Genomic DNA, 25470 nt, shown 5'->3' on the forward strand with positions numbered 1-25470 from the left:
CATTTGAGCTTAGTAAAAAATAAACACATTTCAGAGGGCATTACCTGATGCATCTTGAACGTGTGTGCAGCACATCCAAAATGCTCATTAACATTATAGGTGCATTGAAGCGCGTTAAAGGTTGCTTTAGAATTTATTGCCTATGTGAAAGCTCTAAATGAATCAGTAAGGGCTCATGTACATCCTTGTATCTGTACCTGGTATAAATAAAATGCAAACATTAAATGACTGTTTGGATCATGACCCTTTACCTGCACTTAACCAAAAAAATGTAAGGTCAATTTTTGGACACTCTCCTACATACATTATATTGCCAAAAGTATTGGGACACCCCTCCAAATCATTGGATTCCAGTGTTCCAATCACCTCCATGGCCACAGGTGTGGAAAATCAAGCACCTAGACAAGCAGACTGCTTCTACAAACATTTGTGAAAAAAATGAGAATCACGCTTCTCTGTCTGGCAATCCGATGGACGTGTCTGGGTTTGGCAGTTGCCAGGAGAACGGTACTTGCCTGACTGCATTGCGCCAAGTGTAAAGTTTGGTGGAGGGGGGATTATGGTGTGGGGTTTTTAGGGGTTGGGCTTGGCCCCTTATTTCCAGTGAAGCGAACTCTTAAGGCATCAGCATACCAAGACATTTTGGACAATTCCATGCTTCCAACTTTGTGGGAACAGTTTGGGGATGGTCCCTTCCTGTTCCAACATGACTGCACACCAGTACACAAAGCAAGGTCCATAAAGACATGGATGAGCGAGTTTGGGTGGAGGAACTTGACTGGCCTGCACAGAGTCCTGACCTCAACCCGATAGAACACCATTGGGTGAATTAGAACGGAGCAGCCTTCTTGTCCGACATCAGTGCCTGATCTTTACCAGTGTCCAATCATGTGAATGTGCAAGTTTATAGCCCAGGGTCTAAGACTACACAGCCGTGTCCTGTACTGTGCGACTAGGATGTTCCTTCTCGACTTAGTTTTTATATTCAGAAGGAGACGTTAGCAGCGACAGCCTACATATGTCTCTTAGAACAGGTTTCATTTAAAGCCTAACTCCACTTTTAAATGTCCCTCTAAATAGTGCAGTAAATAGCTTGTAGCAGCTTGGCCCAAACAAACAGTTGTGCTTGCTGGGCCTTCTGTATTACCTATATATATTCTCAGCTACATACAGTATACAGCGCCTTGTTCTGGAAGTGTGACAAACTTCCCGTCCCACTCTTAGAACAAAATATACTCAGGAGTGCTGCTCAGCCTTTCACCAGAAACTTTTGTATTTCTTCATAGAATGCAAAGGTTCCTCTGATTATCTGAGGTGAAGAGGCAGGCGGATGATGTTAGATTTTAATATTTAGACAGATTATCCAACCAAAATGTATGTTGCCAGCTGAAAAAAAGATTGGCAAAAAAAGGATTCACTGAATCTGAGATGATGGCAATACAATAGCCATGCGATAGCAACATTTAATTAAAAAGCAGCAAAAAAAAAAAAAAAAAACAAATATAATAATCTCATAGAGAAACCCCTCCAGGTTTGCATTTGTTGGAACCAGTTCTACTTTGTATAATCAGATTCTTTTTAAGGCATTTACAGGACTGATCATAATATCTTACAGTGATAACATTTATTTTTCCATCTACCCCAGTTTCCATGTTCACCAACAGTGTCTTCTACCTGAGACGCAACAGGAAAAGACACACTTGGTGCGAGATCAGCAGAACCAAGAATTAGGTAGTAAGATCTTACAAAGTAATTGGATGTATGATCTCAGGATTTCAGTTGAATTCTGGATAGATGATGAGCTAAATTACCCAATTTTGATGGAGTAATCTTACGAACAATCTGGACATAAAAGAAATGCTTAAAGGACACCAGATTTCCATTATTTTAGTTCTGGATCAGCAATACCAGTATAGCTCCATTCCAGTCTCTTAACCACTTCAATTCCGGACACTTTTACCCCCTTCCTGTCCAGGCCAATTTTCAGCTTTCAGTGCTATCACATTTTGAATGATAATTGTGCAGTCATGCAACACTGTACCCATATGAAATTTTTTTGCATTTTTTTGAGATGGATAAAACTTTATTTTGGTGGTATTTGTTTTACCACTGGGATTTTTATTTTCTTGCAATATAAATGAAAAGGTCCAAAAATTTCGGAAAAAAAAAGTGTTTCTTATAAAATTTGGCAAATAAATAATCTTTCTTCATCTAAAATAAATAAATAAATCTTGGCCAAAATGTATTAATCTACCTTTTTAGGTAAAAAAAAAAAAAAAAATTAGTTTATAACCAAAAATGATAATTTTTCAACTTTTTTTTACATTTTTATATTATTTATGTTTCTTTTTAACATACTGTCATCCTAGCAGTACAGTGTCACCATAGTGACACTGTACTACTTGTGGGGGTGATGAAGATTTTTTTTTTTGTTTTTTTTTTTTTAAACTGATTGCTTTTACACCCATTAAAGGCTCTAAAAGCAATCATTTCTCCTTCTCTCTGGCTGCATTCCTGCAGCCATTAAGAAATACTGGGCGAGCTGTGATTGGTCACAGCTTGTCACATGGTACAAGGCTGTTGTAAATAGCCCTGTACCATGTGACCTCTGATCATGCGCAGATTTCAGTAGTAAGCAATGTCAGCAAGTGGCATCTGGTTTACTACTGTTCATGTGATCACTGATTGGCCGATCAGTGATCACATGAATCGGGACCTCACACAGAGGTCCCGTACAGCGATCTGTGTTCCCAGGAAGCGCACACAGGCAATGGATGCGGGGGAACGTTTAGAAACGTCCACCCGCATTGGCAGGGCTCCCGTCCGCCCGTTTATCTACATGGGCCGGACAGGAAGTAGTTAACTGCTACTAGTACAAATGTCAAGTAAGAAAAATGTATTGTGCAAAGAAGGCCACACTACACTATAGCTCTACCATACAGTATAATCCCCTGTATTTATGGACTTAAATGTGAAATTAGTTTTAATAGCCACCATTTCAGTGCACAGCAAGACTAGCAATCTTCTCTGGCTTGAGAAATAATATCTTTTATTTATATTTTACAACTATAAATAGAAAATGAAAATATAAAAATGAACCAATATACAGTGCTATAAAGTTATTTTCCCTCAAGATGTTATGAATATGTGCAGCAAAAAGGAGGGACAGAAAACACAAATACAACTATCCCAAGTCAAATCAGTGCAACTTCAAAACCTGTGCGAAACTGTGCAGAGTCCTTCATTTGTGGACTAAATTAGAAATGCTCTTCTAGACCATACGCCTTTATTCTTCTAAATGAGATGACAAATCTGTGAGTAGCATTAAAAAAAAGGCATCTGGCCAAATGCAAACATAAGAAAAAAAAATTGAACTTCTCCACTTGGACTTCATTTTCACACTTCAGTGGCTGGATTACATGACAGAACAGCTGGGATCCCCTGTCTGGTGAGCCTAAAGAAAAAGTGCAAAAGGAAAGAAATCAATTGTCAATCTACTTTTTTTCCCCACAAAACCCCCCCAAAAAACACTAAAAATTAAATAGATTTTATTCAGAAAATAAATTCAAGAAAGCAAGAACACCAATCCAGCACAATTAGTACACATAGTATGACACAAAGTCTTCATCAGTATCATGTCAATAATGAGGACATTTCAACAACAATCTACTTTTACAATGCTGAAACTGACCCTCGTGTCTGGACAATAATTGTTTTCCCCCAATTAGCCCACTCTCACCACTACGGCTAGCATAAAATCTGATTTCTACAGTGCTCTGTAGCCACATTTGCCATCTTATTCAGTAATAGAACAGAGGGCAATTGATATTTGCAAAGTTCATTCACCCAGAGAAATCTCATTATTTATTCAATTTTCAAACAGCACCTACAGCCTTATTATTGTACAATTTCAGCAAGACCAGCTGATGCTTCCAAAACAATCACAGCACACCTCCAGCCATTACCGTGTCATTTGGTCACAAATAAAAGCCCTTTCCATAAGTTTCCATATGATTTCATTAAGACTTGTAAGGGAAAGGCTGAACAATTTGGCTTGAAGGCATTGAAGAAAATATTCCAAGGCTGGACATAGAATCTCCTTCCAAGGCATAGGGCCAGAGGTGCTTTAAGGAAAGGTAACCTGAGATTAAAACAAGTACAAACTGCCCTTCTCTGCCAGCAAAAAGTGTATAGTTTAGGATAAAAGGGTTAAGGAAGGCAGCCCTAGAGGATCCCCTAAAATAATTTTCAGGAAACCACTGCTAGAAAAGATATCTACAGGACATGACACATTAACATGATCAGCAAGTTGCGGAACATTTGAAGAACAAAGAAAAATGACAAAACTGGAGTACTGACAACCCGACAAAGCCTCCCTTTACACTAGTTGTCAATAGAAAAAGGTCTCCTTACTTTGATGGTCAGTGGAGAAAATCCCCTATACATTGATGTGTAGAAGTGACCCCATACACTGGATGTCAGTGGGAAACTGTCACCTTACATTGGTGGTCATTGTAAGTAGTAGGAGATCAATCTTCCACTGCTCAAGGAATCCATGGTAACCTCTCTGAAGGAACCTGTTGAGTTCAATTGAACCCTGGTTGAGAAAGCTTGCTCTAGGGACCCAGCTAGATCTTAGAATCTAGAAGTAGAAGTGACTGGCCTCAGGTGATACACAGAGATGACACAAATCCTCCTACATGAGTTGTACCTGTCTATAGCTATCTCTTCTCTACATCTAGTCAAAGTCCACAATTTATAAAGCTTGTGGGGGGGAGGAGGAGGAGGGAGGGAGGGAGGGAGGAGGGGGGGAGGAGGAGGGGGGAGGAGGGAGGAGGAGGAGGGGGGAGGAGGGAGGAGGAGGAGGAGGAGGAGGAGGAGAAATTACACACTGCAGAGCTCAGTATCCCCCCCCACACCTCAAAAGGAACAGAGCTGAGGTTGTCAATCTGATAGAGGTTCCTCCCCTGTCACCACTCTTCTCCTGGTGTCAGGAAAACTTGTTAGAAGTGATTAATGCTGACAGCAGAAGAACGCAGCAGCAGACAGAAATGACACATAAGCTGGCCATACACCACCTCCTGGGGCTGGTCGAAGAAATAGTGCCAACTAGAGCACAGAGGACATTCTTGTCTGTTACTTTATTCTATGCCTGCAAATCTCTATTACTCTATTGGAAAGTCTGAAGCCCCATCTGTCGTTTTGTAAAGGTATAATTAATAAATCCTTGCCCTTATACAAGGCCACATACTTACATCGAGGAATATCCGGCAAGTACTGGCTGTGTGGTACATGTGACAAGTCTCTAGTATTCTTCATATGTCTGGGCTATGGGGTAGATTGGCAAGATGGAAGCCTTTTCTTACGAAGAAAAACATCCAAGCTCAGCCAAATTTTGAAAAAACACATCTGAAGTCTCCCAAAAGCATGTGGGAAAATGTGTTATGGTCTGATGAAACCAAGGTTGAGCTTTTTGGCCATAATTCCAAAAGATATGTTTGGCGCAAAAACAACACTGAACATCACCAAAAGAACTCCATACCCACAGTAAAGCATGGTGGTGGCAGAATCATGCTTTGGGACTGTTTTTCTTCAGCTGGAACTGGGGCCTTAGTCAAGGTAGAGGGAATTATGAACAGTTCCAAATACCAGTCAATCTCGGCACAAAACCTTCAGGCTTCTGCTAGAAAGCTGAACATGAAAAGGTACTTCATCTTTCAGCATGACGACCCAAAGCATACATCCAAATCAAGAAAAGAATGGCTTCAGAAAAAGGAGATGAAAGTTTTGGAATGGTCCAGCCAGAGCCCAGACCTGAATCTGATCGAAAATCTGTGGGTTGGTCTGAAGAGGGCTGTGCACAGGAGATGCCTTCTGGCAGATTTGGAATGTTTTTGCAAGGAAGAGCGGGCGTATATTGCAAAGTCAAGATGTGCCATGCTGATAGACTCATACCCAAAAAGACTGAGTGCGGGAATCACATCAAAAGGTGCTTCAACAAAGTATTAGTTTAAGGGTGTGTACACTTATGCAACCATATTATTTTAGTTTTTTTATTTTTACTTCCCTCCATTTAAAAGATTTCAATTTGTTGTTCAACTGAGTTGTACAGTTTATAGGTTTCATTAAAGGTGGAAAACATTTTGAAATGATTTATCTTTGTCTCTTTTTTTACATCACAAAAACCTGACATTTTAACAGGGGTGTGTAGACTTTTTATATTCACCGTAGGTCTGGTCTTGGATCAGAATTGTTTGTATGTTTTTGTATTGTGTGTACAATCAAAAAAAAAAAAAAAAAAAAAAAGAAGGAAAAGAAAAAGCTGCCCATACAAGTTTAGGATTTCAGATGAGAATGTTCTTAAAAGTCGTCCGAAAATTCTTTGAACATTCGATGGACGAATGTCGTTCAAAAATTGTCCTTTGCTTTTAACATTCGAATATAAAAATGAATGTAGTTTCTGTAGGATAACCACATACACTTGTCAAAAATTAGTTTGATCGAAAAAAAGGTTTCCTTCCTGCCCCTTCAAATGTCGGAAATGAACATCGTTGTGACCCCATTAACAATTAGAAAATCAAATGAGTATTATTGAAACGAACATTCTCAAATGACAATCTATATGTGTATGGTCAGCTTTAGTGGTTTTAATTGAGACAAGTACACACTATAGTGATATGGTTTGTTCATATTTCATGTGTGAGGTTTACATGACTAACTAATCTTAAAAGTGGACTCCCCCCCCCCCCCCCCCCCTTTTTTTTTTTTTTTTTAAACCCCAGCTTACCTGGTGATGTGTTCTGCATATTTCAGATACTCACCCACCCAGCAGATCCAGCTGAGATCCTCACCTCCTCTGGCAGCGCTTGGTCATGTGCCACCATGTTTTGGTGTGACGTTAGTCGAGAGGTTGCCAGCTGTTACAGATTCAGCCGGAGCGTCTCCTGATGATGCGCTAAGCTCGCCCCCCCTTTACTGAATGAAAGACCGTGCCTCCTGGGAGATGGAAAAGCACACCCCAGGTGGCAAAGTGAGGATAATGCAAGTCATTAGTGAGTGACGTGCATGGGGGTTTTAGGGGTTGGGGGCTGGACAATTTCTTGAGCCAAAACAAAGTGAGAAGAAACCCTTGCAAATTAGGGGAATTCCTTTGGGACCCCCAGGTCACCAGAGCTAGTGTCCCCATTGGAAGATTTCATTACTTTTATGGGGACAACACAAAATTTGGGATTTTTAACTTTCACTTTCAATGATAATGGTAAACAGGACAAATAGAGAGGGTGAATCTCCTTAAATGGGGACGAAGACAGCAATAAAAGCTGACAGGGATTCTATTCCCTCTCCACTCCATCAAAAAACAAGGAAGGGGGGTGGAAAGGTGAAAATGTTTTTGAGGGTTTTTTTTTTTTATTTTAAATTTTTTTTTTTTTTTTTTAAAGGCTCCCTTTCCCTCCTAGAACCTGTACCAACTAATCTGTGGAAGAAAGATGCAAAACAAAAAACACGTGATCTGCACCTAGCAGCTACAGGGGAACAGAGAGAGTGCTTGGCAATGGCTAGTAATGCCTAAGCAATGACATCAATCACCCATAGGCTTACTAGCCCATCTGTTGTAGGTGCTCCCTCCCCTCTCCTGCAGCCAGCATTGGCAGACACAAGGGAACCAACCACATGACCAAACCAGGGCAACCTGAAAACAGGCAAGAATTTACATCTTTCTTCCACAGGTTTATGTAGATCAAGGTTTTTCAATCTTTTACCCTTGGCTCTTGGCAAAAAGCTTGAGACGTCAGGGAACCCCTGAAATAATGTTCCACGGAACACTGGTATGATCAGTGAGCCAATAGAACATTTTTAGAAATAGCATTAAATCATGGAGTTTTAAAACGTTCCTATTTAATTTGAAACACGGCCTTGCTTTATTTCTGCAGAAATGCTCAATTCTGGGTCCAAATTGAGAAACCGTGTACATGGGGATGAGCAGCAGGGCACATTCAGTAGGAGCAGCGCACATTATGGGGCACACAGAAGGACAAATTAGGGGGCACACAGCTCGAGTGCGGCACATTACAGTACTCATTTCCTACTGGTTTCATATGGATAGGATGGCAGGGAAGCAGCTGTGATTTTTCCGTTTGCGGTGCACTGTTTCCTGCAGGCCCCTCCTCTCTTCCTGTCCATACCAGGTGATATCACATACCTGAAATGGACAGGAGGGGAGGAGGAGATTGCAGCAAACAGAGGAGAAATTCCTTTTTTGCCTGCAATGCTCTACATGCGGAGGAGTGCAATCTACCCATCCGCTGCCTGCGACCTCCTGAAGGCCTCTCGTGGAACCCCAGTTGAGAAACCTTGGCATAGGCGTTAGGCGGGGAAGGAGTATTTTTATAATTAGTGAAGATAATCCTTGAATTCTACTTTTACTCTTTTTCTCTATATGTTGAGATGTTAATCTATTTAGGGCAAATTAAGTGAAACAAGCTTTGGGGAAGAACAAGGAACTACCCATCAATTAAACACAAGCCTACAGGGCACTTATACCCCCTTCCTGCCCAGGCCAATTTCCAGCTTTCAGCGCGGTCGCATTTTGAGTGACAATTGCGCGGTCATGCAACAGTGTACCCATATGAAATTTTTTGCATTTTTTTGTGACAGACAGAGCTTTATTTTGGTGGTATTTAATCACCTCTGTATTTTTTATTTTGTCTTAAACCAAAAACCACTGAAAATTTTGAAAAAAGGTTTTTCTTAGTTTTTGTTATAAAATTTCGTAAATAAGTGATTTTTCTCCTTCACTGATGTGCGCTAATGAGGCTGCAGTGATGGGCACTGATAGGTGGCACTGATGAGGAGGCACTGATGGGCATTGACAGGCATCACTGATGGGCACTGAAAGGCAGCACTGATACATGGCACTGATAGGCAACACTGACTGGCACGGATAGGCGGCACTGAAAGGCAGCTCAGATAGGCACTGATGTGCACTGATATGTGGCATTGATGTGGCACTGGCACGAGGCACTGACACAAGGCACTGATGGACACTGACAGGTGGCACTGCTGAGGCTACATCAGTGCCTTGATGATCAGCGTACATGTCCCATCCGCGGAAAGCTGATTACCGGCTCTCCTCTCGAGCTGTCAGCGTGACAGCTCGAGAGGCGAGAAATGCCGATAACTGGCATTTCCCTGTTTATATGTAATCAGCTGTGATTGGACACAACTGATCACATGACCGAGCCGACATCTCCGGCTCTTTCCATGATCGGTGATTCACTGTGTCCGAGGGACACAGCGCACCGGCGATCGCCGCGCTGCGCGCTCCCTGAGCCGCGCATGCACGGTGAGAATGGGAGGACGTCATATGACGTCCTCCCAGAACAAGAGAACCACCTTGCGTCCATATTACTATATGGAGGGTGGGAGGCGGTTAAACACAAAAACAGAATGGGCACATCCTTACCTTATTTGCAGACTACCCATATATTTCCCAGTCCATATCAAAGGCCATGCATAAAAACATGGCATTCCACCACATTAATTTAGATATCTACAAATTTATATTGAATCAAATAGGAGGTAACCATTCTGTTTCCATCTTTAAGCAGTTATGCTTGTGTAGGTCATATTACCCCAGGAATCTTGCATTTTTGGCAGTTGAAGTGGTCATCCCATCAACTCTCTGTATATAAAAGATGAGGGATTGGTCCCTTAACCCCCTTCATGACCAAGGTCAAAACAAATCAACACCCAAGCCCAATTTTGGAAGTTTGACATGCATTAGTATACAGTGCTCAGCATAAATGAGTACACCCCTTTTGACAAGTAAGATTTTAATCAATATCTCAGTGAGCAAAAGAACAATTTCCAAAATTTTGACAAAACTGTTTTATAGAACATTTGTTTAGCTCATTACATAAAAGTAAGGTTACCAATATCACTTAGGTTACAAAATACCTGATGAATACACCTCACAACAAAAACTACTCCATCTAGTATTTTGTATGACCTCCATGATTTTTAAGGACAGCGCCGAGTCTTCTAGGCAATGAACGAACAAGTTGGCGACATATTACATCAATCTTTTTTCATTCTTCAAGGACTTCGCTCTTTTAGAGCGTGGATGCTGGATAGAGAGTGATGCTCAACTTATCTCTTCAGAATTACCCATAGGTGTTCGATTGGGTTCAGATCAGGAGACATACAGTACTTGGCCACTGAATCACTTTCACCCTGCTCTTCAGAAATGCAACAGAGGCTTTAGATGTGTTTTGAATCATTGTCATGTTGAAAAAATGTACAATGACCAAGGGCACGGAGTGATGGTAGCATCTTCTCTTTCAATATAGAGCATTACATCGGAATTCATAGTACCATCAATGAAATGCAGATCTCCGACACCAGCAGCAATCATGCAGCCCCACAGAAGGACACTAACACCATCATGTTTCACTGTAGGCACCTTGCATTTCTCTTTGTACTCCTCACCTTTGCAACGCCATACAGTTTTGAAGCCATTCGTTCCAAAAACATTCATCTTGGTCTCATCACTCCAGAGTATAGAGTCCCAGTAGTCTTCTTTTTTCAGCATGGGCCCTGGCAAATTCTAGGCAGGCATTTTTGTGCATGGGCTTTAGGAGAGGCTTTCTTCATGGACAACATCCATGCATGCCATGCCTTTGCAGTGTATGTCATATTGTGTCACAGGAAACAATCACCCCACTTTGAATTCCATTTCTTTAGCCAACTGCAGTGAACTTGTATGGCGATTTTCTTGAACTCTTATCAGAAGACACTCCTGTCAAGTTCAGTGGATGGCCTGGACATCTCTGTGAGATGGTTGCAGTTCCATCCTTGTTAAATTTTTCTATCACTGTTGCTATAGTATTCTGATTGATAAGTCAAGCTTTGCTGATCTTCTTGTAGCCTTCACCTTTCTTCTGAAATGAATTTTCTTTCTCAGGCCTTGTGAAATTTCTCTTCCATATGGTGCCATTGCTGACAGCATGAAACGGAAAGGGGTTTTCTTTGTTAAGTAACACCCTTTTATAATCTACTGGACACCTGTTTAATGAATAAGTAGACTCGCCTGTAGTTGATTTCTTGTTAATTAGGATTTTGTGGTCTAAAATTTAGCTTTGCTCCCAAGACTTTCATTGGGGTGTATTCTTTTTTGCAATCCTTTGTGGGAGTATTTTGTAGTATAGTGTCCCAAAAGAAAATGCTGATTCTGAAAGGAAAGTAAAGGTTTTCTGACAAATCTGTTGGGGTGTACTCATTTATGCTGAGCACTGTAACTACATATCATCGCAACTACTTTGTGTATCCAGGTGGCTTATACCTCATTTTTTCCAGGACAAATTGGGCTTTTATTTGGTGGGAAATATTAAAGGATATATCCTGATTTTTTTTTTAATAAGAAATTAAAACTGGTGCAAAATACATTTTTTTTTAACCACTTCAAATCCGGACACTTTCACCCTCCTTCCAGCCCAGGCAAATTTTCAGCTCTCCCACACTCTGCGTGACAATTACAGTACACAGGCATGCAACACAGCGCCCAAATGAATTTTTTCTTTTGACATACATATACATATATATATCTATATATATATATCTATGAGCGATATATATATATCTATATATATCTATCTATCTATCTATATCTATCTATGAGCGATATATATATCTATCTATCTATATCTATCTATGAGCGATATATATATCTATCTATCTATCTATCTATGAGCGATATATATATATCTATCTATCTATCTATCTAGGAGCGATATATCTATCTATATATCTATCTATCTATCTATGAGCGATATATCTATCTATATATCTATCTATCTATCTATCTATGAGCGATATATATATCTATCTATCTATCTATCTATGAGCGATATATATATCTATCTATCTATGAGCGATATATATATCTATCTATCTATGAGCGATATATATATATATATATCTATCTATCTATGAGCGATATATATATATATATCTATATATCTATCTATGAGCGATATAGATATATATCTATATATAGATATCTATCTCTATCTATCTATCTATCTATCTATCTATCTATACACACACACACACACACACACACACACACACACACACACACACACACACACTTGCAAGAAAAAGTATGTGAACCCCTTGGGATTACGTGGAGTTTTGCATGAATTGGGGCATAAAATGTGCTCTGAATGTCATCTAAGTCACAACAATAGAAGAGCACAGTCTGCTGAACATAATACTACACAAACATTAGATGTTGCCATGGTTTAATTGCACATAACATGTAAACATTCACAGTGCAGGGAGGAAAAAGTATGTGAGGCCCTAGCTTAATGACTTCTCCCAGAGCTAATTGGAGCCAGTAGTGAGCCAACCTTGACTCCAATCAGTGTGATGATATTGGATGTGTTGCTGACAGCTGTCCTGCCCTTAAAAAACCACACACCTGTTTTGGGTTTACTGGTTTCAAGAAGCACTGTCTGATGTGAACCATGCCTCGCAGAAAAGAGCTCTCACAAGACCTACGATCAAGAATTGTTGACTTGCATGAAGCTGGAAAGGGTTACAAAAGTATCTCCAAAGCCTTGATGTTCATGTGTCCACGGTAAGACAGACTGTCTACAAATGCAGAAAGTTTATCACTGTTGCTACTCTCCCTAGGCATGGTCGTCCTGTAAAAATGACTGCAAGAGCACAGCGCAGAATGCTGCATGAGGTAAATAAGAATCCCAGAGTGTCAGCTAAAGACCTACAGAAATCTCTGGCACGTGCTAACATTTTTGTTGACACATCTACAATAAGGAAAACATTAAACAAGAATGGAGTACATGGGAGGACACCACGGAGGAAGCCATTGCTGTCCAAAAAGAATATTGCAGCATGTTTGAAGTTTGCAAAAGAGCACCTGGATGTTCCACAGCACTACTGGCAAAATATACTGTGGACAGATGAAACCAAGATTGAGTTGTTTGGGAGGAACACACAACACTATGTGTGGAGAAAAAAAGGCACAGCACACCAACATCAAAACCTCATCTCCACTGTAAAACATGGCGGAGGGAGCATTATGGTTTCGGGCTGCTTTGCTGCCTCAGGGCCTGGATGGATTGTTGTCATTGATGGGAAAATGAATTCCAGAGTTTATCAAGACATTTTGCAGGAAAACGTACGACCATCTGTCCGCAGAGGATGGGTGATGCAACAGGACAATGACCCAGAGCATACAAGTAATTAAACAAAACAATGGCTGCAACAGCACAGAATACGCCTTCTGGAGTGGCCCAGTCAGAGTCCTGACCTCAACCCGATTGAAATGCTGTGGCATGACCTTAAGAGAGCGATTCACACCAGACATCCCAAGAATATTGCTACACTGAAACAGTTTTGTGAAGAGGAGTGGTCCAAAATTACTCCAGATCGTTGTGCAGGTCTGATCTGCAACTACAGGAAACGTTTGGTTGAGGTTATTGCTGCCAAAGGAGGGTCAACCAGTTATTAAGTCCAAAGGTTCACATACTTTTTCCTCCCTGCACTGTGAATGTTTACATGTTATGTGCAATTAAACCATGGCAACATCTAATGTTTGTGTAGTATTATGTTCAGCAGACTGTGTTCTTCTATTGTTGTGACTTAGATGACGTTCAGAGCACATTTTATGCCCAATTCATGCAAAACTCCACGTAATCCCAAGGGGTTCACATACTTTTTCTTGCAACTGTATATATACACAGTCAGGTTCATAAATATTGGGACATCAACACAATTCTAACATTTTTGGCTCTATACACCACCACAATGGATATGAAATGAAACGAACAAGATGTGCTTTACCTGCAGACTGTCAGCTTTAATTTGAGGGTATTTACATCCAAATCAGGTGAACGGTGTAGGAATTACAACAGTTTGCATATGTGCCTCCCACTTGTTAAGGGATCAAAAGTAATGGGACAATTGGCTTCATAGCTGTTCCATGGCCAGGTGTGTGTTATTCCCTCATTATCTCAATTACAATGAGCAGATAAAAGGTCCAGAGTTCATTTCAAGTGTGCTATTTGCATTTGGAATCTGTTGCTGTCAACTCTCAAGATGAGATCCAAAGAGCTGTCACTATCAGTGAAGCAAGCCATCATTAGGCTGAAAAAACAAAACAAACCCATCAGAGATAGCAAAAACATTAGGCGTGGCCAAAACAACTGTTTGGAACATTCTTAAAAAGAAGGAACGCACCGGTGAGCTCAGCAACACCAAAAGACCTGGAAGGTCCCTTAACAAGTGGGAGGCACATATGCAAAATGTTGTAATTCCTACACTGTTCACCTTATTTGGATGTAAATACCCTCAAATTAAAGCTGACAGTCTGCAGTTAAAGCATAACTTGTTTGTTTAACTTCAAATCCATTGTGGTGGTGTATAGAGCCAAAAATGTTAGAATTGTGTCGATGTCCCAATATTTATGGACCTGACTGTGTGTGTGTATATATATATATATATATATATATATATATATATATATATATATATATATATATATATATATATATATATATATTCCTCCCCCAAGAAGTGCCAAATGTGCCAGTGGAAGGAGGGGGGGTACAAACAAGCGGAGCTTCCTCTTTTGGGTGGAGCTCTGCTTTAATACAATAGCATGCCTAATTTTTTTTTTTTTACATATAAAAGATGAGTTTATGATGAGTATATAGATAGCACACTTTAAAATTGTGTCCGCCTGTGGAATGGCACCAAACTACGATACCTAAAAACTCCCATAGGCGACACTTTAAAAGCCTTTACAGGTTACCAGTTTAGGGTTACACAGGAGGCCTGGAGCTAGAATTATTGCTCTCACTCCGACATTCACAGCGATACCTTACATATGTGATTGCGGTTTACATATATGTGTGGTACAACTGCATGTATTTGCATCTGTGCACGAGCACTGGGGGACAGGGGTGTTTTAAAAATGGTTTCTCATTTATTTACAAATAAAATTAAAAAAAACAAAAACAAAAAAACAGTGTATAGTTTGTGTGGATTTTTTCTTTTTATATCAACGTTATCCCTATCACAAGGGATGAACAACATCTCGTGACAGCATAGGCTGTGACAGGTGCTCTTTATGGCCTGTGGCCTCCAGTGCAGCGGATCAGACACAGATCGGTCTGATCGGCTGCTTCCCTAGCTGGTAATGGCCAAGTAAATAAAGAACTGAAACCAGAAGTGACGAGCTCCTCATCGCTTCCAGTTCCAGAAATCACGCAGTGGAAGGAACATCAGTTACTCTCGCTGTGTGCTTGGAGCCAGATACTGCTAGACGTTTCGTTACCAGGCTCCCGGTCCTTCAGGAAAGCCCAGTAAAGGTGGCGGCGAAAAAAAAAAAAAAAAAAAAAAGGGGGCCTCTTCTGCTGCCTGTAAAAGTAATCAAGCGGCTCTTTAGCTGCTTGGATTACTTTTATACTTTTACCAGCTTTGGAATTTCCAGTACTGGTACGTCGCAGGACAGGAAGCAGTTAAGGCGTTCTAGGGGCATAAATTACGCATGTAATTTCCTGACCATCACATTTTTGGACGCAAAAAATTGGGGACACTGGCTTTGTTGATACTAATCAGGATGCTGGTATGGGGTATGGCAGTGATCAGGACACCGGTATGGGGTATGGTGGTGATCAGATCGCTGATACAGGTTATGCTTGTGATCAGGATGTTGATATGGTGTGTTGCTGGGACCAGGGCTCTGATATGGTGAATGATGGTGATCATGGTGCCAGTATGGCATATTGTGATCAGGGCACTGGTATAGAGAATGGCGGTGATCAAGATGCTGGTATGGGATATGGCTGTGATCAGGTCACTAGTTTGGGATATGGCGTGAGAACTGGTGACACTGGGACAGGTGATGAGTGCGGTTCTGAGTGTACATGCGGCCTACAGTAACAGGCTATAGCAATGGTTTTCTCTGATAATGTGATCTGCTGAGTCCGGGTGAGCCACGCAGGAGTTGCTGATGGGGACTGATGTACAGGTACATTAACCCACATCAGTGCTGCCTACAGTCTGCCATTTATAGCACTGTTCAACAAATTTTTATTTTTTGCCAGTTTTGGAAACAAAAGGATCCATTTCTTAATGAATTTCACATTCTGAGTTCAAATATAACAATGAAATTTGTCAATTGGCTCTAGTTTTTCTGTAAACGGAAAGTTTTCTACTATAGGCGTAATGACTACATAATGCACAATAATTATATAGATAGATGTCTTTCCACAAATATAAAGCAAGTGATATTGACTACATAAAGCCTAAATGGCATAATATATTGCATAGGATTACCAAGAAAAATTATAGCCATAAGCCAAGTTGAATCATTTTAATACTTAGGATTCTCACTAGTTTTGTCTTCAGTTTGTGTCGGTTTTGCTTCTCTTGGCTTTTCTCTTGTATTCGAGGAAAGGGCTATCTCTTACAACTATCCAGCAATAGTTAGCAAGCATTGATGGGCTCCATTTACCTTGATATCTTCTTTCCATAGCTGCAATGTCTTGATGGAAGCGCTCTCCATGTTCATCACTCACTGCTCCACAGTTTGGTGGGAAAAAATCCAGATGCGAATGTAGAAAATGAATTTTTAGAGACATGTTGCAACCCAGATTTCTGTACGTCTGGATGAGTTTTTCTACCACTTTCTTGTAGTCTGGTGTTTTATTGTTTCCAAGAAAATTTGATGTCACTGATACAAATGCTGTCCAGGCAGCCTTTTCCTTTCCACGCAACAGAGAAAGAAACTCATCATCATGAATAAGTTTACGAATCTGTGGCCCAACAAAGACTCCTTCATTTATTTTTGCAGCACTAAGTGCTGGAAATTTGCTAATCAGGTACTTGAAACCTGCTTTATTCTTGTCCATTGCCTTAACAAAGTTTTTCATTAATCCCAACTTGATGTGTAATGGAGGTAATAAGATCTTATTGCTGTCTACAAGTGCTGGATAGTTAACATTTTTTTCTCCAGGCTGCAATGACTGGCGTAATGGCCAGTCTCTTTTGGCATAGTGCATTTCTCTCGCACGACTGTCCCACTCACAGAGGAAGCAGCAGTACTTAGTATATCCACCTTGAAGTCCAAGTAGGATAGCAATCACCTTCAGGTCACCACAAATCGACCATTGATGTTCATCATAGTTGATGCACCTTAAAAGCTCTTTCAAGTTTTCATACGTTTCTTTCATTGAAACTGCGTAAGCAACTGGAACTGACGGCAGCTGATTGCCATTATGGAGCAAAACAGCTTTAAGACTCGCCTTTGAAGCATCAATGAACAGCCTCCACTCATCGGGATCATAGCATACGCCGATGGCTGAGATTAAACCATGAACATTGTTACATACAGCAATATCACCTTCCTGGACGAAGAATGGGATCAGATCTTTCTGACGATGACGGTAAAAAGACGTACGAACATCACTTGCTAGGAGATTCCACTGTTGTAGTCTTGACCCCAAAAGCTCTGCCTTGTTCTTCGGAAGATCCAGGTCTCTGATAAGATCGCTCAATTCCACTTGTGTAATGAGGTGTGGTTCAGTGGGTGTGGATGGAAGAAAGTCTGGGTCATGTGAGGTTGACGGTTGATGACTACACGCTTCAGGTTCTTCCTCACTTGACTCAACCACGAAGGATTCTGGTGCTTTAGGAATTGGTAGCCCCTCTCCATGAGGAACTGGACGTATTGCCGATGGAATATTTGGATAGTGCACAGATAACTTTTTCTTCTTATTTAGCCCTTTTGTTGGAGGCACCATACAAAAGTAACAATTACTAACATGATCTGTTGGCTCTCTCCAAATCATTGGCACAGCGAAAGGCATAGATGCCTTTTTTCCATTCAACCATTGCTCCAGTGCCGTCCTACAAGAATTGCAGCATATATGTGTTGCCCAGCTCTTGTCCTGGTCTCCTATCTTGCAGCCAAAATACAAGTTGTAGGCTTTCTTAATCATTCCTGTTATCCTCCTTTTTTGTGAGATAAAAGTTATTTCACCGCAGATATAGCAGAAATTATCTGCTTTATTCACACAAGTTCGAGGCATTACTGAGTAGCCTATATAAGCATAAAACGAAATGTAAAGACGCTGTCGAACTACAATCAGCTACAGATACTGCAGCTTTTTTGCAGTGAAGTGATGCAATTAAAGGCTAATATTGCATCATCTCAGTATACATGCAATTTTCTATTGGTCACCAGTATCAATTGCGCAATATGCAGCTGAAGTTGCATCATAATTTTGAATGGCTTACGTCATTAGATGGGTGAATATATCATGGAAACTAGAGCCAATCAACATTTTTTAGGGTCATTTTCATTTTCAGCACCCCAAAATTATGTAAGATTAGCTAATTTTATGCCCAAAACTTTTTACCTGTTGAACAGTGTAGGCGGACGAAAAGCTTACTCCTGAAAAATCGCAGCAATACCACATATGTGTGCATGATTTGTTCTTTGTACCCCTAGTAGGGCCAAGAAACAACAGTATGAATTCATTTTTTTTTGTCCTACCTAAAAACACACTGACACTAAAACTCGCACTGACACTAGATATAAAACCTTTTTTTTTTTTAACCTGAAAACACACTGACCATATAACTGCCACTAACAAACACTTGCATTGCCACTTCCACTAACTGATATTTCTTCTTCGCTAGCAGAGAAGTCTGTTTCTCCTTTTCACAAAAGACAACACAGTGAATGGGTACAGGAAGAATGATCACTGTGATAGCTTAGCTGTTGCCAGGTCCCATCTAGGCGAAACTGTAAGCCACGTGTCAGTGCCAACTGCTGGGAGTGTGGTTCTAGTACAGACTACCACATATGTGGTGCCCAGAATTAATTCCCACTTCCTGGATATAGCGTGTTACACGGTCATAAAGGGGATAAACACTGCACCCCCAACAGCATTGTCCATTAGGTGGGTGAAGTATGTGGATAGTCAAAAAAAAAAAAAGCCAATGACACATGCCTAGGGCAGAAATATCTGAGTACAACCCTTTACCATTCCAGAGGTAGTGGACTACATCCACCTACAGGACATCTCCTGCTACAGCCTTGTACAGTCATACAGAACTATCAGTGTGTCACAGTTCTGGAACAGGCCAAAATAAGTCATGGAGGCTGGTCAGCTGCTGAACTGCAATTATAGAAATATACAGCCACACATTAAATTATGGCACCACTGGGAGTGATAAACGTTCAGCCGAGAAAAAAAAAAGGCGGATGAACCACCTTCTCAGTGTATTCTGCCTTCATATAGATTATAAACACATACATTGTAAAGGATGCAAAAAAATTTAATGAACTTGAGCAAAGGTAAATAAAAACACATGCGCAAAGCAGGGAGACAAAACAGCCGAACATTGCTAAGAATTACAGAATCAATTAGATATATATTATATTCAGTTAATTCCATAAAATGAGGATTACAAGCTATGAGATGGCTGTCAGTATATGAGGAAAACAGAATGGCAGTCAACAGGAGCACATGTAATATTTATTTATATAGGATGCAGCATGCAAACAACGATCCATGCAAGAGACCTCACCTGCACACACTGCCATCATGACATTAAGCAACATTTCTTTTTCTTTCGTTTTGGCTGAATCACCAAACAGAAACAGCAATGTGTATAAGACAGTGTAATCAAATCTCTTCTAGAAATACATGATCAAATTAAATCAAGCCGTTTACATACCCTAACATGAAACTCTGATAACTCCTCTTCCAAAAACTCATCATCAGTCTCTCCTTCTTCCCTCTGTACCCTAACGAGGGTAAATTCAGCACACTCCTGGAGGAAAAAAAAATATAAAAAAAAAGTGTATTTGAGATGGGAGAGTGCTGAATGGAAGCAACAGACACAATCCTATACTCTGGTCACTGCACTTATGGACATCTGCATGCAATGCAGGTTACGGTCAACAAGTACAGTACACTAAACAAAACCACAGAATTAAAAGTAATTTCACCTTCACAAAAATGAAAAGGCTAAGCAACACTGTACACCCTCCCCACAGTCCTTGCTGTACTCACCTCTGAGTATGATTAGCTTTCCCTGCTCACGCAAGGGTCTGGGAATTTGAAATCCATGGTTTTCTTCCCCTTCTATCCCTCGGGCCACCAGGGTGGATCAGAGCAATTCTGACTGGTCAAAGTGGCTGCAATCAGAATTGCTCTGATCAGTCCCAAAAGAGGCAGCTTTCAAATATCCAGATCCCCGCATTGGCTGTGTGGGCAGTGAAAGCTAGTCATCCACAGACATTGAAGCAGAGACAGGTGGGCAAGGGGAGTATACGGTGTTTGCTTTCCTATTCATTTTTTGTGAAAATGTGACCATACACTTTAAAGCAATCGATAAAGTTTATGCCCTAATGTATAAAAACAAAGTGTCTTCCAATTCTATTTTCAATATATGTCAACACCACTCGCAGCATAAGATGACTGAAGTCCCGGTTCACAGTAGAATACGGTGCTGGAAACCCGTGATCTGTGCACATTTCCCACACTACATTCAAATCTCACTGCCCTTGTGAGAAGTGCAATGTTAACAACACACCAAATGCAGGTCTGAAATGCACTGTGTTTGCCTGCACCAGATGCATGGTACAAAAGTAAAACGAGATCCAGTTGCAGTGCATTTCCAAAAGTAGTGCATGCACTACTTTGGTGAAATATGGTGCAATTTGAGCCCATTCAAAATGAATGGACTCTAATCGCACCACAATGAATTGAATGTGAACTGCATGGATATGCAGTGCACATTCCTGTGTGATCCATGGACCATTCACAGTATGAAAACTAGCCCTAAAGTGTTACTAAACCCACAAAAGTAATTTCAGTCTGTATATGCAGTAAAGAATGCTTGTTAAACTCACTCTGGAACCTAAAGGGTTAATCTTCCACATTGTGTAAAAAGGATGGTTGAACCTGTGTTCTTTGATCTTCCCCTTCTTCTACTGTCCCCAATCCATCTGCTGACAGAACAGAGCCTTGGGGCAAGCTGCACATGCTCAGTTTGGAGTGTATTGCTAGAGTGTTTTGTTTTTTTTTCTTGAGAAAGTGCATGTGATCAGCACAGGGCCAATCAGTGCTGTCCAGACAGAGGGTCAGGGGTTTTGCAGCTGCATAAGACAATCAGTGGAGAAGGAAAACTCCTTCTACCAGCTTTAAACCAGTGCTCAGCTGGACACTGATGGATGTTACAAGAGTGCTATATACTGCTGATGAGAAAAGGTATTTAGCAGTTTATATTTACTAAAATATTTCCATTTCCATGTTCTGTATACTGTGGGAGACCAGATATAGTGAATGCAGGGTCCTGGGTTTGGTGACACTTTAAGGGCATCGGACTTATTATATGCTAGAAACTTGTGCCTGCCGCTGCTTAGTTAGAGCAGACAGCCCTCTGATACTTGTATAGGGCTGCCTCCCATGTGGCAATCACTGGTGACAGTAGGAGAGGATTTCAGCCAGAGGATGCAACCCTGATTTCTTGTCTAGGACAGATAAACACACTGACAGGAAATCGCCAAAATGAGCTCACAAAAAAAAAAAAATTCCACAAATTCCAACTCTTCGTCAAAAAACAAACAAAAAATGTTTAATGGTAACAAGAAGTTGAATCATGATTTAAAAACATTTAGTATATGCCTGCAATACATGCGGCAAGTCTGTTGATAATCCAAGCAGCATCTAACTTCACTTCCATTCTGCCATACTGCGATGTCAAGCAGTGTTAGCCCTGCCCAGCCCTAACTCTGAACTACAGAACAACTCTCCTATTAGTTATGGAGGTAAGAGGGAGATGTTTTTTCTGTAGCCAAGCAGAAGAGAACAGAGCAGGACTAAACACTGCGCATACATATATATATATATATACATACATACACATATACACACACACACACACACACACACATATATATATATACACATACACACACACACACACATATATATATATACACACACACACACACACACATGTATACACACACTCATATATACACACATATATAATAATTTTCTTTTATTTGCACAGACATACATTTTCAAATAATGTATTCCATTACCATCCATTTTGACTCCTCCATGAATACTAATGAAAAAAATCAACAGAACAAAAAAAAAACATAAAAATGTACGAGTTGCTACTAGCAGCTTTTATGGTGGTTATTGCAATTAAAGTTAAAAGAGTCTTTCATCTTTAATAGTAATGCACTTTTGTACAAGCGTACTTTCAGCAACTACAGACCTGCATACAAGAAAAATGAAAATTTATAAAGAAGGAAAAAATGTCCATTAGCAATGCTGGGTCCCTTACATTACACCCACTATGATGGGAGATGTGATAAAAAGCCATTTAAGAAATGCAGTGCATGGGAAATCCAATAATTCTGTGAAAGAATTGTGATTTTGCAAATTAAAAGTGAAAATATCATTGACTGCAAGCTTCAAAGATGCCATATTCAGTATTAAATGTAAATGAAGGGTTCAGAAGAACAAAAAAAACAAAAAAACAACTCACCTCTCCGGTAGAATCTAATAGAGTTAATTTGACATCATCCCCTGTTCCCCAGGACTTTTGGGATTTCCAGACAAGGTCAGTGGGAGGACTGTGTAACGCTCCAGCTCCAGCAGCCCAAATCTGTTATAATTACATGACACAAATGTAAGCAATGCCTTTAAAAAGCAGTGTTAAAAACAGACAATAGGAGCTTGTCTGTGCATTAAACAGGCATTAAAATGATACTTAAAGCGGAGTTCCAGCTGAAAAAAAAAATAAAAGTCAGCAGCTACAAAAACTGTAGCTGCTGACTTTTAAAATACAGCCACTTACCTGTCCCTTGGTCCAGCGGTGTCCTCACCACGGCTGGTTTCACCGGCTGTCTTCTCTCCCTGGCGCCGGCATTTTCAGTGTGGGCACCCGGCTGTGACAGCTTGCGGCTTCATACCGGGTGCCCACTGCGCATCCGCGAGAAGTGCTGCACTTTGTGAATGGCCTCGTAGTCTTCTGGGACCTGTCACGTGTCCCAGGAGACTACAGGGAGGGGAGGACAACTTCCGCTTCTGATCGCCTTAGACAACTGCAGCGGAAGTGGGAGCAGGTACCTGCTCCCCCCCCACTCCCAAAAGGTGAAAAATCCTTAATGGGGATCAGGGGACAAAGGCTTAAAGCGGAACTTCCCCTTTTGGGTGGAGCTCCACTTTAATGCTGGTTTAACCTTTTGTTGCCAAGTTCTATGGACCTGACAGTGGGGGGCTGTTTACACACACTCCTGGGGCAGCTGCAGCCACCAGGAGAGTGGGTATATCTGGCAAGCAGACTGACGCCTGTGAGATGGACGCATTCTGGTGGCTGCGCTGCCGTCTGATTGCTTCCAAAAACCCCCGGTAAAGTATACCGCCACCATATATTCACATCCAATCTCCTACCCTTCTTGTTGCTTACCTAGAAGCAATGTATATAGTGTTATTTACGGGCGTTCTGTAAGTTTCCCCAGCCAGTATGGCTGGGAAAGAATGTAATGCATCTTTTAGACCCTGTAGGTCTCATTAAAGAGAACCTGTAACCAAAAAAATCATAATGACGGGGGTGCCTATGCTTGAAAACATTGACTACACATATTACATATCACTGCATGCCGGAATGAGAGAAATATGTCCAACACCTGACCTCGTCTGTAATGTTAAACTGAAGACCAATAGGGGGCCTTTATAGTGTCGCCTATGGAAAATATATGGTACTGAAGTTAGTCGTCATTTCACGGGCACACATAAGGTGAAGGCTGGACATGTTGGGTATCTATGTACTCGGCGCAACCTCATCTTTTATATTTTACAAAATATGGGTAATTTATTGCTTTGTATGCCTGATTTTAAACCCATAAGCTTGAGCGGCAGCCTGTCTAAGCCACTTAGAGATAGTGGATTGAGAAGCCGATGCCCCCTTCCTGCCCAAAATTATATAAAAGGGAATCAGTCTTCCTGAAAGAAGCAGTGGCTGAAAGGCTTGCACAGCCTGAACCACATCCAAAGAATGGAGGGAAAATTTCCCTCTGATGAACTACAGCCAGAGAATGGGATGGAAGAATCATATCAAGATTAAGGTGGAAAGCAGAAACTAACTTGAATGAAAGTCACAGGTCATACCACCTTGTCCAAAACCAAAAAGAAAAATTGCTTGCAGATAAGAACACCAGCTCGGAAATTAGCTAAGCCAAGGTGATGGCCACAAGAAATACAACCTTGTGGGTCAGAAAAGGGAGAGGCATAAAAAGCGGCTTCTGCAGTATGCAAAGAACCAGATTCAAATCCCACAGAAACAAAGTCTAGAGACTGGAGGAACCACACAGGGAGATCCCCTGCACAAAGGTCCTAATAAGAATGTGGAAAGCCAAATGGTCCTTGAAACAGAACAGAAAGGGCATTTTATCTGGCCCTTTTATTAAGAGCCAAACAATGGTCCAACTGCAGGAAAAAAGTATCTATTCCACAGTGAAAGCCCTTAATGTCACTTTAAGCAAAGTACACCTTTCATGTCTGATGGTAGGCCTTGCAGAAAGTGGACTTCATAGTCTCGAGGAGTGTATGAATCACAGACTCAGAAGTCCATATGTCCTTTAGAACCTGAGCTTCAGAAATACTGTTAAAGCCAGTGAGCAAGAAACAGGGTAGTAAATCTGTCCCTGTGACAACAGATACAGTCTGATGAAGCTGCAATTGCAAAAAGATTTACCAGGTTGGAATACTGTATCTGTCTGGGCCAATGTGGAACAATGAGGGGCACCAGAATGCACTCCATCTTCATTCTGCAGATCAGACAAGTTTCAGAGGAAGAAATGCACAGATCAGGGTTTACTGATCCCACGGAGCCACCAGAGTATTAACCGTTTAGTAGATACATGAACCTAGATACAAACCTATCCAGTTCGTTGATGAAACTGGAAGTACACATCCTGTGTACCCTACATGTGACATAGGTCCTATATCTGCTCTGGGTGCAGGAACTATTCTCCCAGGTTCAGACATTTTCAGATAATAAAATGTGCTTGCCTATTGTCTATACCCAGACTGTAATTGGCTGATAAGGCAAGCACAGAACGTTCCACCCAGAACAGCATCTGCACTACCTCTTGCCTTTGCAAGATGTCATGTTACCTATTTGATGGTTCAACTGAATCCAAATCAGATTGCCCCCAAAAAGGTTAATTCAATGCTGGGTTAATTCAAAGGGACATCCAGATTACATGACGTTCCAAGATGTTGATTGGGAAACAAGATTCCTCCATCAACCAAAGGCCCCTGAAGCAACAACTCACAGAAGCAGGCTTGCCAATGAATTGGGCAGCCCTGGAGTGCCAAACCTTGTGCCTGGAATACCACCCTT

General features: G+C 40.9%; 1 protein-coding gene across 3 annotated transcripts in view; it reads right to left on the reverse strand.

The window, feature by feature from the left end:
- Window positions 1-3032: 3032 nt before the first annotated feature.
- Window positions 3033-25470, reverse strand: part of LOC149452452 (lamin-B3-like) — an 81896-nt gene continuing 59458 nt past the window's right edge. For 2 of the 3 annotated variants that reach the window (XM_089689399.1, XM_089689397.1), the window contains 4 exons: window positions 22609-22728; window positions 19777-19872; window positions 19627-19680; window positions 3033-3454 (listed from right to left, as the gene is read on the reverse strand). In XM_089689399.1, the coding sequence (XP_089545525.1) occupies window positions 19642-19680; window positions 19777-19872; window positions 22609-22728 (255 nt within the window). In that variant the 3' untranslated portion in view covers window positions 3033-3454; window positions 19627-19641. The remainder of the gene's footprint in view (window positions 3455-19626; window positions 19681-19776; window positions 19873-22608; window positions 22729-25470) is intronic. The other variant, XM_089689398.1, reaches the window with a different exon arrangement.

Source organism: Staurois parvus, unplaced genomic scaffold (genome assembly GCF_062004578.1).
Source record: "Staurois parvus isolate SC_StPar_1 unplaced genomic scaffold, SC_StPar_1.0 ptg000472l, whole genome shotgun sequence".
NCBI classification, from domain to species: domain Eukaryota; kingdom Metazoa; phylum Chordata; class Amphibia; order Anura; family Ranidae; genus Staurois; species Staurois parvus.